Source organism: Lynx rufus, unplaced genomic scaffold (assembly GCF_022079265.1).
Source record: "Lynx rufus isolate CCGP_SWC_20201006 ecotype Redwood Valley unplaced genomic scaffold, mLynRuf1.p SCAF_4, whole genome shotgun sequence".
Taxonomy (NCBI): domain Eukaryota; kingdom Metazoa; phylum Chordata; class Mammalia; order Carnivora; family Felidae; genus Lynx; species Lynx rufus.
The window spans coordinates 38,732,755-38,753,253 of NW_025814856.1; the positions used below are offsets into that span (position 1 = coordinate 38,732,755).

General features: G+C 48.1%; 1 protein-coding gene across 2 annotated transcripts in view; it reads right to left on the bottom strand.

Moving 5' to 3' along the window:
* Positions 1–17,352, bottom strand: part of EIF4E3 (eukaryotic translation initiation factor 4E family member 3) — a 41,178-nt gene extending 23,826 nt beyond the window's left edge. The window contains exon 1 of one of the 2 annotated variants that reach the window (XM_047094964.1): positions 17,256–17,352. Coding sequence is in view for 1 of the 2 variants with exons in the window: in XM_047094963.1 (XP_046950919.1) it covers positions 13,900–14,078 (179 nt within the window). In the remaining variant the exon portion in view is untranslated. Of the gene's footprint in view, positions 1–13,899; positions 14,094–17,255 lie in introns of those variants that run through there. The other variant, XM_047094963.1, reaches the window with a different exon arrangement.
* Between the last annotated feature and the right edge of the window lie 3,147 nt (positions 17,353–20,499).

Sequence of the window (20,499 nt, forward strand, 5' to 3'; positions counted from 1 at the left end):
CATTTCCTGGGACTGGGGGCAACATGACTCGTCTCATCAATCCTTAGAAGCTAAGACTCTCAGTTCCTGCCACCTTTTCTTTCTCCCTACACTGAATTACCAGTTCTTGCTCAAGACCGTTGGGATTCAGGTATGTCAGGCCGAAGATGAAAACTCACCCCTCAAGTAAAGCTTGAAAGCCCCATGTCTGGTTGTGAGGTGAGAAATGGGGTTTGCTGAGAGCAGAACATGCTGGCTCATGGTTGACCCACTAGGATCAGGCATCTGTAAAAAATGATCTTTACTGGCCACTTGCAGAGACACAGCTCCCATGGAACCTGAAGGCATTGCGCTTTCTGGAGAGCTGTTAAACCATTGCACGCTTGAGATACACACAAAACTCACAGAGCACAGAGGCAGAGAGGACAGCAAAGAAAGGATCATGCCCAGGGGTAGGGTGGGCATGAGGTATGAGTGGCAGGGTTCTACAGAGTATGATTCTGGAACTATGGGCCAGTAAATGCTCTCTGGTATCTAACTGGAATAGAAAAAAATAATTTCTGAATACAATTCCCTTGTTTGAAGGTCACTAAGGAAGAACAATTATGGACCAGTTTACGGGCAAACAAAGGACCATGTTAAGTAGGTGAAATCTGATAAATAAGTCTAACCCAAGTGTTTACGACTCTTTTCTAGTTGTTTATAAATATGCCGGACATTTTTTTAAAGCAATAACCAACATGATTGCATTTTCTTGCCAGACCTGAAGGCTAAAATAACTATGTTGAAGAGTGTGGTGAACAGTGAGGTATTCAATCAACACCTAACTCTGACAGTGACTGGGCCCCAGATCAATCAATCCATCAGCCCACAGAGACTGCCTTGACTTGGATAAATACTAATTTACTATTTAATGCAGGTTGTTCTGCTGCTTTTGGCTTAAATTATAAAAAGATTGAACAAAAAAACCGAGACAGACCTTGAACCTTTTCTGAATAGATTTTCACATGAGAAAATCTATTACTTTTATATGAAAACCTACTGGCATTTATTCCAATGTCTGTTTCTTTTCACTTGAAAAGTTTAGCTGACCTCTCCACCAAATATGCCCAGCAGGATATATCCCTGGATTACCCAAAGCACATAGGAGAGTATATACAGGGCTCCTTCCCTAACAGGGTGGGAGACAGGTTAGGATTCAAAGGAAGGAAATGTACTTTGTCTTTCCTTCTTTTTAAAAACGGTATGTTTCAAATTTTTACTATTTCTTAAATCACACTTCAATTTTTTAACTGTGCAGAAGGAGTATAACTGGAAAGTTCACCTCAGACATTAGGTCAGCTTAATACAATGTGAAGGTAATACTGTTTACCTGGAAAAAGTCACTGAGGAATATTTCCTTTATATGCCTCTTTTTTATTTATTTTTTTTTAATTTTTTTTTCTCAACGTTTTATTTATTTTTGAGACAGAGAGAGACAGAGCATGAACGGGGGAGGGGCAGAGAGAGAGGGAGACACAGAATCGGAAACAGGCTCCAGGCTCTGAGCCATCAGCCCAGAGCCTGATGCGGGGCTCGAACTCACGGACCGCGAGATCATGACCTGGCTGAAGTCAGACGCTTAACCGACTGCGCCACCCAGGCGCCCCTATAATGCCTCTTTTTAAATGCCTCTGTATCCACACTGTGGTCTTTTAGTTGCATTCTAGTATAGGAGACAACCATACAAAATCATTCAGGGTCCCTCAGTTTCACTGTCTAAGTCTTATAAAGAAATCTAGTTTCCAGGGTCCAGAAAGGGCTCTTGAGTACAACAACAAGGCAACTCCGTCTGGGTCAGATAATATTATCAGGAGCTAGTGTGTGAGGACACTCCTACTAGTGCGCTAACCGTTCCCCCTGCACTGCACTCCTGTTGGCGTGCTATCCATTCACCATGCGCTACACTCCTGCATGTGCCCCAACCATTCCCCCTGCACTGCATACCTGTCAGTGTGCAAACGATTCCCCTGCACTGCACTCCTGCTAGTGTTCTAAACATTCCCCCAGCACTGACTCCTACCAGTGTGCTAACCATCCCCCCTGCACTGCACTCCTGCAAGTTTGCTAACGATTCCCCTGCAGTACACTCCTGCCAGTGTGCTAATAATTCTCCAGCACTGCATTCCTGCTAGTGTGCTAACCATTGCCCTTGCATGGCACTCGTGCCAGTGTGCCAACCCTACCCTCTGCACTGCACTCCTGATGGTGTGCTGCACTCCTTCCAGTGTGCTAACCATTCCCCTACTCTGCACTCCTGCTGCTGTGCCAACCCTTCCCCCTGCACTGCCCTCCAGCCACTGTGCCAACCTTTTGCCCTGCACTACACTCCTGCAGACGCACCAACCATTCCCCTGCATTGCACTCCTGCCAGGGTGCTAACAATTTCCCTGCAACGAACTCCTGCCAGTGCGCCAACCATTCCACCTGCACTACACACCCACCCCTGCGCCCACCCTCCCCCAGTGCTGCCCCCCTGCCCCGTACGCCCACCCTTCCCCCTGCAAAGCACTTCTGCCCTCACTGCACTCCCACCCATGCGCCCACACTTCCGCCTGCACTGCACTCCCGCCCGTGCGCCCACCATTCCCCTGCACTGCACTCCTGCCGGTCCTAACCATTCCACCTCCATCATAGCACTGAATCCCTGCCACCCAGCTTTGTGGGAAGTCTTTCCAGTAGAGCAAAGAAAGCTCTCACACAAACCAACAGGATCACCCTCAGTGATAGGTGTCTTCTGATTAACATTTCGTGATGCTGATGTACTGGCATTTTAAGGAAAAATATCAGCTTCGGTTTCCTAATTTCTTAATGGAGAAGGTTGGATTCTGTGATCTTCAAGGTTTCCTCTTGCTGCCGGAGTGTCTTCTGAATATCCAGGTTTCAAAGTAACGAAACAGTGTTGTCGGAATTCCTGACAGTAGAAAGTGGTTGGCTTGGCCAGCGTAGGAAAGGTATTCTTTTGTGAGCCAAATCTGATTGCGACGGGTCACTGAAAAACACCACTATGCCTAATCCTCACGCCTGACCTGGGACATCTTTAACAAGCAAAACCGCGTCATATCCACAGAATCAATTTTAAAAGGGTAATAAGCAAGCTGAGATTTTAAAATAATCTGCCTTGTAAACAGGTCAGCCTGTACTTGACTTGCCGGTTCAAAGTTGAACCAGAAGCTGCATCGTCTACTGTTACTGTTTCTTAAAGTAGCAATGCGGGTGGCTCAGGGCAGAGCTGCAGGCCTGGCAGCTGACCGCCCTGCACCCCTCCTCCCCGTGACTCTGAAAGAGACTTGTGCCGGCTGGAAGATAAATGTTTGCCCCGGAGGTAAATCAAAGACACACTATTACTTATCTCACATACACAGTATATTCTCGTATCTTTAACAAACCTTTGTATCTCATTCACGTTACAAACCCAAACCTCTCAACAGAACCCTCAGCAAACCCTCACTCTGCAGACCAAAGAAGGTACTCATCTGGGCGTGATGTTGCATGCCCCCCCCCCAGGGGACACGTGGCAATATTTGGAGACATTTCCAACTGTCACAATTGAGGGGGATGTTACTGGCATCTAGTAGGTAGAAGTCAGGGCAATTGTGGAGCCTCCCAGAGGGCACAGGACATCCACCTCACCCCCAACGATGGATTATCTAGTCCAAAATGTCAACAGAGTCCATGCTGAGAACCCCTGTCAGAAACATGTAACAGAGTCTCAGAGGATTTATAATTTATTTAGTTAACAAAGATTCACTGCACATCTCTTTTAGCTGATGGGGACACAGTTGTGATCACTCTACACAAAGACCCGTCCTCATGAAGTTTACGTTCTCGAACTGGCACCCCTGCTTTCTGAACTCCCCAGATTCCTGAAGCCAAAGAAATTATGATCTCTTTTCTTTGCCAAGGAGGGATGAGGTGGGAGAAAAAGCCATGAGAGGAATATACTTGTTGATGATGACCCTTCCTAGAAGGACACACAGCCAGAGGGGTGGGAAATCACAGAACCAGGGACTCAGAACCTATTTTCACATTCTCTGAATTCTATGCCCCCTTTTCGAGGTATACAGCTGCAGCTGAGAACACAGGAGCGGAACAATAAATGCCCTCTGGATGGATCACATTAAGGAGTTTGAAGTGTTCACCAAGAGTGTTCCCTCTGATTTAATGATATTAATGTAATAATGGCCTCCTTTTATTGAGCACGTGTCATATGAGAGGGTCTGGCTTCTATTGTCTCCAATCCTTTAGTAACGCGGTCAGGTTGGTGTCATCATCCCCACTTTATTAATTAGGAAACTGAGGCTCAGTCTTGTTAAGTAGCAAATCTGGGTTCTTTCCCTGATCTGTCTAGCTCTCATGCCCATGATCTTCCTCTTAAACAAGGATGGCTCCCAGTAAAAACCAGTCACTGCCGTCATGGATGGTCACACATGGCCTCTTAACGGCAAATCCCTCTCTCATCTCTTTTTAGACTACCTACTCCCTTCTTGGACCCACCACCTGCTCCGGACTGTCATCCCCCTGCCAACATCCATCTGGCCACACTGCAGGCAGGTGTGGAGACGCAGGGCTGGGATGGATGCTACCAGAATCCCTGGCAATAATGATATCCAAAAATGTGATATAAGGGACACAATTCAGTAAGAACACATGTACTGGTCATCATTTTCTGGGGCTGAACATGAGGAGAAGATACGTTACCAAATAAGAAACACAGGCAGGAAAGCAGAGGGGCTAAGAGGATCATCTTTAGAATGAATGGACTTGAGTTCAAGTCCCAGCTCAGCCACCTTCCAGCTGGGTGATAAGCCTGACCCTCTCTGACCCTCACTTCCTGTTTCTGAGAAGATGGTTTCTATCACCCATTGCTTTGCCACTTAGATGACATGACCGAATTCTATTTAAAGCATTTACCCAGCATGTGGCATTTAGTATGCAATTGTGGCTAACATCACCATCATCATCATCACCATCAGGGGCAGAAAAACAGGAACCGATGAGCATGCAATTAGAACTGAGAGATACTGAGTACGTTTTCTAATCTGTGGGGCAGCCAGCAAGAATCCCAAGTCTGTGAGAGTTACACACACAGCTGAGAAACTCCTGTATTCCTTCTTCAGAAAAGAAAGCCCATCGGGTGCCAGTGTCTCCGGGATTAAGGCCAGAGCTACCCTGAGGGCTGTTTCCACTCCGAGTTGGCTAATTGAGAAGCTGTGATGGTTTAGGGCAGAAGTGAGAGGGGGTCCTTCGAGGTCTGCCAAGTATGTGATTTGTGTAAAGACATCAGGGGAACTATTAATGTTACTTACACCGCAAACTCGCAAATCCAGCTTTATATTACTCCTGTGTGTCTTCAACTGCATAACAGAATAACAGGAAATGCATCTTAAGACTCTTTATGTAAAATTTCTTTTCATTTGGGGAGTTAGGAGAAGGCAGGAAGCCCCATAAGTTTGGACCAACAGTTCTACCTAAATGGTTTACAGACACCTAAGCACCATTTACATGCAAAAAGCTAATGTGTTACTTACAAATCATCTTTATCGATTCATTAAAGCAGGTCCCTGAGAATTTCACAAGACAGAACCCTTCCAGTTCAATTTAAGTCTGAAATGCTCCAAGGCGTTTTATCCTCTCTTATTCCAGAAATACTTACTGAGCCCCCAACACTTGAAAAGGCCATGTATCACGTGTTATGTGCATGCATTATCTCATTTCACCCTCATTTAAACCTCATGAGGTAAACAGTGGTTGCAAACCCACTCTGCAGAAAAGCAAACTAAGTTTGAGGGTGGTGACTTGGCCAAAGCCACAGAGTTGGCTAGTGGCAGAGCTGGGACTTGAACCATGGATGGCTGGCAACCTCGCTCTTTCCCACAAGCCTGAAGCGATCACGTACTACCTGACCCATCCTCTGCTTGGTGGCATGAATACAACTCTGCACCAAGCAGTCTCAACCCTCCTGCAACTTGCAATCCTCAGTTTACTTCCCTGCAATACAAAAGCACCTTCTCCATTCAACCCCACCCTTAAAGATACGGTTGCTACAGGTAAGGCTCATGAATAATTCATGGAGACAGAAGCCCTTGCGAATACTCCAGGCAAAGCTCTTCGCCCGTTACCTGGCTAGCTCTTAGCAGGCCACAGCACCACTTACCAGTGACCTGGACACCTGGAGATGCTTCTTAGAAAGAAAAGATGCTGGAAAGGTTTCCCCAAATCCTGCCTACATCCTTGCCAAAGTGTGGTCAGTTAACTGGCGGTGTTGCTTGGGAGCTTGTTAGAATGACAGCATCTCCAGGCCCATTAGACACCTGCTGAGTCCTATGGGATTTGTATATATATTGAAGTTTGAGATGTGCTGGCCTGTGTCATCTAAATTAAGTCACCGTAAGAAATGCTAACAACTTGGGAAGTAAAAGCTAATGAACTACAGATAGCATCATCAAAAACACATAAAATCCCTCTTCCCACAGACGCATTTTTTGTCGTCACCCAAAGAGACGATCAAGATGAGGCTGTCGTTAAATGTGAAGGACAATCCGACACAAGCTCTTAAATCTGGATTTGAGGCAAGGCTCTCTTCTTTGCAAATTCTGAAGCAGGGAGTCCTTGGCTTCATTTTTTTCCCCATGAAACAGGAGCTCGGTTTCTTCGTTTGTGAAATTAAGTGGGAGGACCAGATTGCCTCTCAAGTCCTACCTAGCTTCCTTATTTCGGGATATGAGATGTGGAAGAATTGTGTCCCGTTCATTGTTCATGTTCACAAGGAAGTGGTGTTCAACAGGGCTAGGGACACCAGTGCTTGGGGTCACACACAGTCCTGAGTTCAAATCCTGTTTCCATTTTGTACTGGCTGGGTAACCTTAGTCAAGGTGCTTCTCTGGGCCTCAACTTTCTCATCTGTAAAATGTTGCTGACACATCCTACTGCAACATTGTGAGAACCTTGTGGGTAATTACGTACGGCACCCAGGGCAGCACCTAGCCCAACAGAGTACACAGGAATTAATACTGACAAGCTAGAGTGGAAAAAGATGTGAAATTTTGCAAACGGTACAATATATCCACATAATATATGCACACACCCAATGTCCAAGCACATGATAAATGGTTGGTGAAAGAAATGAATACTGACAATATTCCACCTTGTATGAGTGACCACTTCATTTGAGCCAAGGGAACAACCTTAGAGAGGGAGAGTTGAAATCCAGGGATAGGTCTCATAAAGCCAGTTTTGTTGAATTTACTGACATCCGGCTCAGCAGTCAGAGGGAAAGTCTTGACAGGCTCAGTTCTGTGATGAAGAGCACCCCTCCTAAATCGTTCACTCCATTAAAGCTGATTTCGACTTAATCACTTTTATTTTTTTTAATTTTTTTCAACGTTTTTTTAAATTTATTTTTGAGACAGAGAGAGACAGAGCATGAACAGGGGAGGGGCAGAGAGAGAGGGAGACACAGAATCCGAAACAGGCTCCAGGCTTCAAGCTGTCAGCACAGAGCCCGACGTGGGGCTCGAACTCACGGACCGTGAGATCATGACCCGAGCCAAAGTTGGACGCTTAACCGACTGAGCCACCCAGGCGCCCCTCGACTTAATCACTTTTAAACACACCTGTGGCTTGCGGCCACACCAGCTTCCTGTTTGACAGTCACATACAAAAATGGTCCAGGGCCTATCAGGAACATTTAATAATGCGTCTATTGAAACACGCTTCATAGTCTAAATGCTTTATTTTTGCATGTTTATTTTTATTTTTCCAGGCTTCCATCTATTTTCATTCCTGGCCTCTAAGCTCCTGGACACTAGCAACTGGAACTCTTTCCCTCTTGGCATATAATGAATCCCTGAGCACACAGAGGTTGGGTGGGAGAGAAGTGTGACAGTGTCAGAGGTGACAGGAGCACTAGGGCCAGGTTTTGGACTGTCACCAGTCCAGACCACTGACGTCCTGCGAGCTGTCTCAGGTTTGGAAATAAGAAAATGGCATCTGTAATAATAAAAGAAGGAAAATACACTTTTTAAGCAGCTAGTGCCAGGGAAGGGCTTATAACTTTCCTGGGTGAGAATGTTTAGGGTCTTCAAGCCTACCTGTGGGAAGGAACCAATGACCCAAAGACTGAGGTCGTGAGCCCCTCCTTCAGAGCCTTTCCCCACCTGAGCTCCCTGGAGACCCTTTGCCCCTTCCAGAAAATAAAATCCTGGGACAATAAGAGAGACTGTGGATTCATTAAGGCAAAAATGAAAACAGGAAAGGAAAAGTCGAGATGCCAGCCACTCTGTCCCTGTCAGCTATGGCCTTCCACGCAGTCTTCTACCTTCGCCTGGTCCCAAAAGGCCACTCTATGAACAAGGATGGTATTGAGATCCTCTCCAACAAGCATGGCCTTGTCCCCATATCAGATTTGTTATTATGGAGCCCACCATTGGAATGCATGTGAAAGCACCACACCGTGAAAGGGGGCTCCCTCTGGTACCTCCTGGAACTCTCTACTGATGCTAAGGAAGCATGTGGTACAAAAGACGTCCCTTCCAGGAGGCCCAGAACCATGCTGTCACTGTGCATGTACTGTTAACGGTGAGGACGGGGATGGGCAAATGATATGCTCAGTTAGCCTCATCCATAAACAGAGCAGTAATTCTTCACGTGTGATGGGTAAGGCATTTGTCACAAATGTGCATTCCATCTCAGGGGTCTGAAAGAGCAGGTCCTGGGCGGGGTTGGGAGCCTGTATTTTAAGAGGCACAGCCAGGTGGTTCAGATGTAAGTGGAGAGGGATGACAGTGTGAAAAACACTTGTTGGGTGGAGGGAAACCCCGTTGGCGTGGGTTGGTGGGAGGCTCACGTGATTGGCCTACCTCTGTGACTAAAGACACAAGCACACAAATACTCCCTAAGCACCTACTATGTGCACTGTCATATCCACTCCTAGGGAGCCAGACATGAGGCAGTCCAAGTCTCATGGTCAAGAAGGAGGGACAGAGAAGCAATCAATAATTCTTAATATAAAGAGTGGCCTGTAAAAAATGCTGCAGGTGCACAAAGGAGGTGGTGGGATGAATCCTGCCTAGGCCAAGGGCTAGTTAAGGACAATTACAGAGTTGGCATCTTTGCAAGGCCTTGAAGGATGCATGGCAGCCTTTTAGGTAGACAAAGGGGAGAGAGGCATCCCAACCTGAAGGAACATCATGAGACAAAGATCAGAGGCTGTCAAGTCCACGGTTACCAGAGAGACAACACACTGGGTCCAGGGAGACGCATAGAGAGTGGTGTCTCGGAGTTGGGGAGATACAGGGGATGACGCTAAAAACAAGGTGGGTTTCACGTTAAAAACAGCAGTGTAGACGTTTATAACCTGCAACCTACAGGTTTTAGGTTTTGTTTTTGTTTTTAACCTGCGGAATGCTTTCTTCAAATTAGAGTGGCCAGTTTCTAAAATAAACCACCACCAACAAAACCAGTCAGAGCTGCTCTAGTCAAAGGAGGGTGGCGATCCAGAATCCCACCTGCTGGGAGCACACAAGCCCACAACAGAGGCACCCTGAGGTGGTGACAGATGGAGTCACAATCCAATGCTGTGGCACAGGTGAAAAGGTAGGGGTTTGGAATGGCAAGACCAGTGTACAGGAAAGGTACAGTGTAGAAGGCTAAGCCTCGAAGCCCAGGTAGGGGGGTGCTGGGAGAAGGGAAGAGCTTGGGGGCAGGCAGGCTAGCATGTACCTGGGGCTAGAGAGCACCAGGCCCTGCAGAGGCATGGACATGGAGGGGAGGGGCCGGATTAGACTTCCAATAGGGGACCAGCCATTGGAAGCACAGAACTGGATGGAGTAGTGTACTTGAGAGAGGAGTCAAGGAACAAACGGAAATTCCGACTCTGAAAAATGTGTCAGATGGTGGTATTGCTAAGCAGCATGTAGTAGACTGGGTGTCCAGAACTCAGGAGAGAGGTCAGGGCTAGGGAGGCAGATTTACAGATGGTCATCAGAATCGCATGAACCACCATGACAGAGAAGGGGAAGTCACCAGGGGTATAATCCCACAACCCCAAACTATTCAGGGTGGGATGGCTGGTACCAGGTGCTGATCCAGGAACTGAGGGCAGGATGATGCAGAAAGGACTCTGGGAAGCTGACATTCCAGGGAGAGGAGACCTGCAAATGCAGGCTCCTATGGAAAAAACAAAGGAGGGTCAGGGGCACGGGAAGTGTGTGTCAGGATGTGTGCGCCATTTTGCATCAGTGGTTAAGGAAGGCCCTGCTGAGAAGATGACACGTGAGCAGAGACCAAAAGGAGAGGAAAGCCCAGTCCTAGCAGGTGAGTGAGGGAAGGGCATTCCAGGCAGGAGGGGCTGCTGGTGGCAAAGGCCCATGCTTGGGATGATAGAGAAAGACCTAGAAGGGTAGGAGAAAGAGTGAGAGGGAGACGAGGGTGGGGGAGGGAGGGGGAAGGTATATTGGGTGGGGACAGGAAATGCTAGAGCGTCTCAAAGGCTACTGTAAGAACTTTGCCTTTTGCTCTGAGTAAAAAGGAGAGCAGAGAAGGGAAAGGCCTTCACTTAGGTATTACAGGGACCACTTCAGCTGCTGGGATGGGAAGGGACTGTAGGGGGCCAGGGTAGAAGCAGGGAAAATAGTCAGCACGCTCCTGCAATGGCCCAGGTGAGAGAGGTGGTGTGGCTCAGGGTTTAGGATGCGGGTGGAGAGAATGCATTGGATTCTGGATACATTTGGATGGTAGAATCAACAGCATCTGCTGAGAGTGGATGTAGGGGAGGGAGAAGGAACAGGAGAAGAAAAGGAAGGGAGAGTCACAGAGGTCTCCAAGAGTCGGGGGCTGAGCACCTGAAAGGATGGACTCACCGTCAACTGCTCTTATCTGAAATGGGACACATGGAGGAAGACAAATTGGAGAGAGAAACTGAAGAGGTGGTTTGACTTGTGTCGAGTTCACATGTGTATCAGACGGAGACAGAGAGAAGGAGACGGACGCACACGTGTAAAACTGTGGGAATCACCAGCAAAGTGATGGAACTAAAAGCCTTGTGACTGAACGGCATCACTGGTGTGGTGTGGATGGGGACAAGAGGCCAGAGGACTGAGTCCCATGGACAATACTCAGAGGAAAGGGGGTCCCCACGAGATGAAAACAAAGCACTCAGAGAGAGACATGCAACCAAGAGTAGCCTCTAAGATCAAGACAGGATGCGGCTTTAAATACCCAGAAAAGGGGAGGAAAAGTCTCCATCCTATATCTCCAACCAAAATTATACCCCCATATGCTTGAATTCTTACCCATACCATCTAATTTAAAACAACAACAACAACTAAGGACTTACTGGAAATTACTATTGAAAATGCAACTAACTCTACTAAGGGACTCTCCCATTCATTCATGGGGGGAAATGAGTTCAGACAGGGTGCTCCATCCAGGGACTATTAGTGCGTGTGGTCGGGGGCGGGGGGTGGGGTGAGGTGGTAATTTTGGAGCTTCAGGTAACAGTGTTGTCAGCATTTATTAAACACTTATTCTATGCCAGGCACGCATGTGAGTATTTTATGCTCATCCAATAATCCCTAGAACAGCCCCCATGAGATATAGTCCATGATTATTCCCATTTTACAAACAACGAAACTGAGTGTTTAGAGTGACTAGATCACTTGTCCACGGCCACACAGTAGGCTGAAAGGGACAAGTAGGTAGTAGGTGTCAAAGGATAGTCTTATGTGGAAGGAGGCCTCTGCGTGCTGTGGAACTCAATACTGATGCCCTCAGTGGCGGACATCAGCTATGCTGGGGTGGAGGTTGCTTTGGAAGGCTCTCCTGAGAACATCACTACTCTCTATAGAATCCTGTTTCCCTAGGGAGGAATGGTTACAAATGAACTTCTAGAACATAATGTGTTCACAACCCCACAGGGAAGGAGACCAACCTACAGAAACAGAAGGGACTCCCAGAGAAGGGAATACATCTCAATAAAAGCCATGGGGTGAGTGGTCAGGCAAAATGAATTCAAATGAAGAATGCTGGAAGTAATTATACTTTCTAAGTTAATGTAATTATTTCTATTACAAATTTGGACACTATGGACACTATTGCATTTGACTGCTGGCTTTCAGAGATCAGAAATGCAGAAATACAGACTAGGAGAGCTCGAGTTTGTGTCTTCAATGAAGTTACTACATTCTTATCCTAAAAGACCCCAGATATTCTTAGAAAGTTATTTACTGTTATGTAGTATTAAAATCTTGGACCATACTTAAAATGCTGTGCCTTTAAGTAGGCTAATTTGTGACCTGTTTAAAAAGAAACTCCCTCAAGCCTGTTTCCACCAGTCAAGAGTTTCCCCATTATAGACCAGAGATCCAGGTTTACCTTGAAAACATATACCAGGTAACAACATTAGTTACAACGCACCTTTGAAAACAGACACATAATTTCATTCTGCTAAAGTTTGCCAAAATCACTCCTGTTATGAGGGTAAAATGCTTTCTTAGCATCCCATAATGAAAGTGAAAATGTTTTAGATAACGAGACTCTTGAATCTACCCCACCCCCAACTTCTTTGGGTCCCCGGAAAAGGCAGTGGCTCTGAGTTTCAATTCTTACAGAGGGGTGCTATTTCCAACAAGAAGAAAGGAACGAACTTATGTCCCTTAAAAGGGTGATTATCACTTTTTAAAAATCTTGCAGGCATGTTATGGAAGGCTTTTAAAGACGTGACTTTGGGTCTATTAAGTAAATTTCACAGAAAACAGCCATATACCTTCCTCCCTAACGCTTAACCAGAGGAACAGTGTCATCAAAATTTCCATAAGCTCTTGGGACAACCTTGAGGTGTCATCGTTGGGCACCCACTGGGTGACAGATACCAAAAAGGGCTTCACATTAGTGAATTTATTCATTTGTCAAAAACTTCTCGTGCTCCTGCTGTATGCCAGGTACGGTTCTAGGTGCTGGGATACAGCAAAAGTCAAGGACAAAGTCCCTGCTCGCTGGCTTTTAACAGAGGAGAAAGTACCCAGGGACTGAGACAGACTGAAAATAAAGTGATTCATACAGAATACTATGTGGCAGCATTAAGCATTACAGAGCAAAATAAGCGAGAGCAGGGGAACACAGAATGACTGCAAGGTTTGGGGTGTGCTAATTTGGATACGATGGTCAGGGAAGCATCTCTGAGGAGATGGCACCTAAGCCGTCCCCCGAGAGAGCCATAATTGCCCCCGCTTTACTGACTAGGTGAGGTATTGCTCACCGTTGAATTCCCAGCGCCTAGAAGGCGCGTGGCTGCACCGCAAGTGGTCAGGAAGGACCTGCCCAGGGTTTGAGCAAGAACGCAAAGCGGTGTCGGCGGCAGTTTCGGTGGGGCGCGGGGTGCAGGCCCCCGCTGGGCCGCGATCCGCACCACCCCGGCACACTTCCCAGGGGGCCGGCCGGTCCGCTTTCCCGAGCGCTGTCACCGCGGAGGTCGGGTCCCGAGCTCCCCCGGAGCGCCGCGGGGGCAACCAGGACAGCGCCGCTCTCCCCACTTTACGGCGGGGACCCGACGACCCCCGACCGGGCCATCTCCCAGGGCCCGGCCAGGGCGGCCGCCCGCCGGCACGCTTCCTTTGCGGGGAAGAAAGGGGGGAAAGTGCTGCCGAAACTTTTGGGGCTGCGCCTGTGCCCTTCCGGGCGGAGCCGAGGCCGCCCAACACTCGCTCGCCCCGGCCCAGCCCCGGGCTCCCGACCCGGCTCTGCGCGAGCCCTGGGGGCGCGGGCGGCCGCCGAGCGGGGCCGGGGGGCCGCGCCGAGACAAAGCGGCGGCGCGGGCCGGGCGGGCGCACGGCGGCGGCCGCGGGGCCGGGGCCGGACGCGGCGGGCCCCGCGCCCCCTCACCTGTCGAGCCAGAAGGTCCAGGGCGAGTGCAGCGGGACCTCTCCCGGCTCGGGCCGCAGCGCCGACAGCTGCTGCAGGCCGAGCGGCGGCGCGGCGGCGGCGGCGGCGGCGGCGGCGGCGCGGGGCCCCGGCGGCTCCCGGGCCCGGGCGGGGGGCACGGCGGCCGGGGGCATCGCCATTTTCTCCGCCCCGCCTGCGAGGCCGGCGGACGCGCGGACCGCGGGGCGAGCGGCGGCTGAGTCACCCCGGCCCCCGCCCGCCCCGCCGCGGCCGCCCGGCCCCGCCCCGCGCGCCCCGCCCCGCCCCGGGCCCGCCGCCCGCCGGGGCCTGGGAGCCGCGCCGCCTGCCGCCGGGGGCACGGCACGACCGGGCCGCCAGACCGAAGCCGGCCGGCCCGCTGCGGGCTGCGGGGCCCATTTGGCACCGGTCTGCATCCCGCGGCGGGGGCGGGGGCGGGGGGTTGGGGCGGGGGGGACCGACGGCAGACCGGCCTGCGGGAGCGCAGAGCTGCGGCCGGCTATGGATTAGCGGGCTCTGGGGGTCGGGGAACAGAGGACCGGTCAAGGAGAGGGCTCACTCTGCAGCCAGACAGGGGGCCGGAGAGATGGATGGGCGGGCTCCGGAAAGATGGAGGGATGGACGGACAGACGGACCAGTGGATGGAGTTTCAGACGCACATGTAGGGAGGCGAAGAGGGGTGCGTAGAAATACCAGCAGTCTGAAGGATGGGTGGGAAAGCTGGCAGATGGTTGGAGGAGGATGGAGCGATGGAAGGGCAGATGGAAGCACAGTTGGATGTGACAGATAGATGGCAAGGGGAACCGCTGGCCAAGTGGATAAAGAAAGTGGAATGCCCAAGAGTGCAGGAAGAGAGGCCGGGCAGACACAAGGCAGGAACCTCTGACTTGGGCATGAGGTGGTGATAGGTCGGTTCTGTATTCTTCCTGGTGTGCATGTTTCCCAACTCAGCTAATTTTAAGGGAACAGAGCTCCCAGCTCAGCCTTTCTGGGGCCACCATATGTCTATAGTCAGGCACCAAGTCTGGCCCAAAGGCTGGCCAACTTCAAACAAAGGTTCTCAGAGTCAGTCTAAGTTCTCCAGATTGGCCCCAAAGCACCTTCAAAGAAGGAAACCAGGAACTCTCTAACACAGAACCCTCTGCTTTCTGAACCTCGGAAGACAGAGGATGTCACTGTGGCCATAAGATTCCTGGGTCCAAAGTAAGAGCAATGCTCCCAGCACAGCTCCTTGACAGGTTTCTGTCACTCTCTTTCAAAAGAAGAGGCAACTGGTATGGGCACGGATGCCCTCTCAAAGCTTGAATGTTGGTTAGGTCCCTCTCTGGCCTTTAACAGCCGTGGATGTAGATTTCCGTCTTCTCAGAGATTTTCTCCCTGGCCCAGCATATGTTCGTCTCTCGGCTTGAGCATTCAGTGGGATGAAAGAACTGTAAAACCAGATGGGTTCAGGGACTTCACAGGCATTGGAAATGCCTATTATGCATCCCAAGATAAGTGCTTTCCCTAAAAGGTATTTCAGTTCAGATAAAATGACAAGCTAAACAAGACCAACGCTTTGTAATCCCTACTTCAAACACAATTTGTATACAACATACGATGCTGAAAGCAGTGACATATTTATAAAATCCTTCCAACTCTGAGATCCTTGGGTTCCTTTTGGTTAGAGGCAGGGTTTTTTGTTTAATTTTTCCTTCCCCCCCCCTTTTTTTTTCAAGAAAAGGTGTATGTGGTATTGTTTAGGCTGTTCTAAGCATTTTACACTTACTAATTCATTTAATCCTCATAACAATCCAATGAGGAAAGTACTATTTTATGGATTTATTCATTTTATGGGTGAGGAATGCAGAAGTTAAATTAATCCCAAGGTCACACAGCTAGCAAGGGATAGAGCCAGGATTTGAACACAAGTATTCAGACTCCGGAATCTAGGCTTTAAACTGTCAGCCTCTACTGCCGTTCTAATGGGAAAATGAACAGGTCCACATAGTAAAAATAAGGCAGTAAATAGTCAGGCCTCCCTCCCTCTGAAGGCCATCAATCTTCCCACCCAGAGGAAACCACTGCTAACAGTTTCCTTCCGGAAAAATGCAAGTAGGCACATAAAAGCGTGTATCTAGACACAGAAACTGTGTACCTATCTATATCTTTTAGAAGAGAAATAGAAGCATTTCATAACATTGCTGTGCCTCCTTATCTACTTAACATGATACATTTGAAGATTTTTTTTCCATATCAAAACACATACACCTACTTCAAGGGCTACAAAGTAAACCACTGTAAAGAAGTAATATGATTTAATTCACTAGCTCAAGATTGATGTTGTTTATAGTCACTTTCTTTTATAAATAATGCTACCATAAGCATTTTTATATTCAATGTCTTTCTTCAGCTGCGTAAGTTTGTTTCAGAGTAAGTTTGGAGAAGTAGAATTTTGGCCTGCATTTAAAAATCTGACACATATTGCTAAATTACTGTCCCAAGCAGTTACATGAATTTGTATGTAACTGATTTATAAATAATGGTTGCCTCTGAAGTTGTGTTTATTAAGTGATACTTATCTTCATAAAGTTCTAAGGTAGAAAGGGACTTTTCCCCTACTAATTATATTAGAACTTGTCAAACTGTCTGGTCTAGTTTCTTCCTTCTGTCCTGCAACAGAAGGTTAACATACTGTCAACAACAAAGGGTTATTTTAAAAGTTTTATCGGTAATTTCCAAAAGAGAGTAAGCACCACATGATAAATTACTTCCAGAATTCAGAACTAAGAACAGTCTGGCAATTTTTCTTTAGTGAGTAACAATTATACACCTCCCTCTCTTTTTGCTTTGGCTTCCAGGATGCTCACAATTACATCTGATGTTTAATCATAACACTGATAGTCACCAATGAAGAAGCATCTCTATTTTCATATTAGCTTACTCCTATTTTTGTTTTTAATGACCTAATTGCACATATGCATCTTATACCCTGAACCCCTCAAATCTAATTTGGAAGTAGGTGATATACAAAAAAAAAAAAAAAGTTAAAGGACCTTAAGATTAATAAAACAGGTCGGGCAACATGGCTAAGGCGAGAGGCAAGCAGAGAACAATGGGGATAATTTTCATTCGCTTCCTATTCGAAATGTGTAAGACACTTAACTGTTGTTGCTGCTTTTCAGAATCATCCTTAGAAGATAAAAAAAAATTAGGACAATTCCCCTCCTCTTCCCCACTTTGCAACAGGACATCAGGGATTAGAAATTCAAGGCAGAAGGGAAACACGGAGATTATCTAAGCAACCCCATCATTTTACATATGAGGAAACTGAGGCCCAGAGAGGTGAGGTGACTTACCCGAAGCCACAGCTCTAGGAAATGACAGAGGCAGGGCTAGAACGTGCGTAGCTGGAGATCCAGGCCAACGTGCTCTCCCACTGCGTAACACACACCTCAGACGACTGGGGTAGCAGGAGGGAGGAAGAAAAGGTGACCCCACAGCCCCTAGCAACGAAAACAACAAAAAGGACTTGAGGCACTCATAAATAATTAAGCAATTAGCTGCAGCAGCTACTCCCCTCCCCTCCAGTATCCAGTCACCAAGGCAACTTGGGCAGGGTGCCTGCTGGTTGCCTAGTAACAATGTGGTCTGCTCCCTTGACATGCTCCCTAGGCATCAAAGGATTTGAGAGCTGGGAAGAGCCTTAGACAGGGGTCCCTAGTCCAACACCTTCATTTTCTAAATGGGGAAACAGAGGCTCAGAGAAGCCGAGCAACCTGCCCAAGGTCACACAGCTCCTCAGAGGCACAGCTAGGCTCCATTTCCAGTTGCTTTCCATTGCACTATGGCTGCCTTGGGGATGCTGAAGATGAAGGAGAGGAGAGACATCTTTCACAGTTCCTAGAAGAATGAGAAAGTAAGAGCAAGCCAGCAGGCAAGAAAGAGACAGAGACCTTGAGCTCTCATATGCAATTAGCAGGAGCTGGTAATCCCATCAGCCCAACTTTCATCATCGCCATGGCAACATGGGTGAGGCGGGTGCTGGTTGCCTAGGAACAAGTGGTGCTCTCTCTTCACTCACATTCAGCTCCCTGGGAGTCACAGGAATAGTAGAATATTGGAGCTGGAAGGGAAAAAGGGATCCTAACTCAGTGTCCTCCTTTGACTAACGAGGACACTGAGGTTCAGGGGCACTGTGCAAAGTCACACAGCCACACAGCTAGCTAGTGACAGGGACTCATTGTTGGCCAGCCAGCTTTTCTTGAATTCTCTGCACTTGATGCCTCTGTCATAGCACGGTGGGATGGAAAACTTCGCTCAGTAAAGTCAAAACACAGGAGAGGAATGGCTAGCGGTCCCCTGGGAGGACTTCTACCACCAGTCTAAATGGTGACAATGCTGCACACAAGGCCTTGACACACAGCAGACAAGAGGTATTGTGCACGGTAGTTAAACACAGTGTCTCCAAAGTCAGAGAACCTGAGTCAACAGCTAGCTCTCCCCAAACCTGATAAGCTTCTTGTCCCTCGACGGCTCAGTCTCCACATCTGAGAAATGGGCATCTTGACATTCCCTGTCTCGTAACTCATCATTAGGAGTAAATGAGACAACACCCAGGACAAATGCCTGGCATACAGTAAAGATGCAGTAAATGCTAGGTGTTCATTTATTTTACATTCAATAAATATTTATTGTATGTCTGCTATGCACTTGGCACTGTTCTGGGCTCCTGAAATTCATTAGTGAGCAATACAGACAAAAGAAATCCCTGTCTCAGTGAGCTTACTTTCCAGTGGAATGAATATGTGTGTGTGTGTGTGTGTGTGTGTGTGTGTGTGTGTGTGTCTATGAATGACTATATATAAACACAAACACTTAAATATATATGTATCTACATATATATGCATTACATATATATTTAAATGTTTGTTGAAGGGGCGGAGGAACTCATTGCCAATGTGCTATGTTTATGTTACCAGGCTCCTTCTCTAAGACTGAGAAGTTTCCTGTTTACAGGGTGTGATGCTATAAATATGCAGGCCTGTCTTGGATGTGGGAACTCCCGGTTTCCTTTCTTTTAAAAGCTCAGAATAAAATGGAAGGCAGTGGCCACTAGATGGCAGACCTCAGTCTCTCTAGATTTGAGGGACAGTAAGGCCCAGGCCCTGCACAAGCTTTCAGTAAAGGCAAGTGTTGCAGTTGGTCAGTCCTAGGAGGGGCCTAGAGGAGTGGGAAACACTTGAAACACCTCTGGGACACTGAAGATGTTGGAATTTAAGAGTGATTGCTTTAGGGAAACTGAATTCTACTTTAACCAAGATCCTGCCATGGGTGAGCTGTGTGACCTTGGTAAGTTATTAACCTTGCTGAACGCCAGATTCCTCATTTGGAACACGGAGATAATGAGAGCACCCTCCATAGGCTGCTCTGAGGCATGTATGAGAAACACGTTTGTGCACCTTGCAACGGGCACACAGAAAAAAGCTCAACCAGTGTTACTTATCTAGAATCTGAAAGACCCTGACGGTCTGATTCAGAGTTACAAGTGGAAGGGAAAGGGGTAAATGAAATGGCATTTGTTGAGCATTTGCAACGAGGAGACTGAAGTCCTCCCAGCCACTGAGCCTGGAAAATGTGACATCCAGGTTCAGTTGACACATCCTCCATTTCTATATCCACCTATCAACTGGAGTCCCCGTTTTGTTCTTTCTGCAGCCCTTGCATTGGTCTTCCTTCTTTATTCCCACCAATAACACCCACTCCTAGTCTCACCTCCTGAGTTCCAGCCAATCACAACATCCTTCTGACCAGTCTCCCTGCTTCCAGCACTTGCTCTTCTAACCCAATGATGGACGGTAGCCTCAGCAATAGCCTCCAGCTCAATCATGCCTAAAGTGTTTCACCAGCTCCCTGCTGCTCTCAAGATCTCTTTCTGGCTGCAAGCAAGGCTCAGTATCTCCTGCACGTTTCCTGCCTTTCCAACCGCATGGCTGCACTCTTCCCCTTCCTTAAAGCTTCTCGGTAGCCTTGAGGCACCTGCACATGCTTTTTCCTCCGCTGAACCACCAGTCTCTGCTCTGCACGACTGGGTTCTTCTCCCACTGCCGCCTCCTGGACAAGACCTTCCCACCATCCAGCTCCAAAGCAGATCCTCTTCTCCACCGATTATTTCCCTCATGCACAGGTCACAGCTGCACGGATCTACTGCCCATCTCCCACCCCAGAACATCCGGGCCAAGAGAACCAGGACCCTCTGTGCCCCTGGTACCCAGCCTAGGACTGACCACATGGATGGCATGCCACCAAGATTTGTAAAGGAAAAGAACTGGGTATACAGCAGCTGTTGATTGAAAGGGACACAGTCCATGAAATCATTTCCTAATTTCTAGTCTTTCTCCTCTGCTAGTTTATCCTTTCTTAGGATGGTATATTACTCTTGCCCAAAAGCACCTTTTTTCTGCTACTTCTTTGCTCAACCTGCATGGCTGCCTGTCTCCCACAGGCTGAGGTCTGAAATCTCCAGTCTAGCATTTCCAATCCTCCCCACTCAACCCACTTTTCCAAATGCATTTGCGAGTATATTTCTAAATATATTTGACC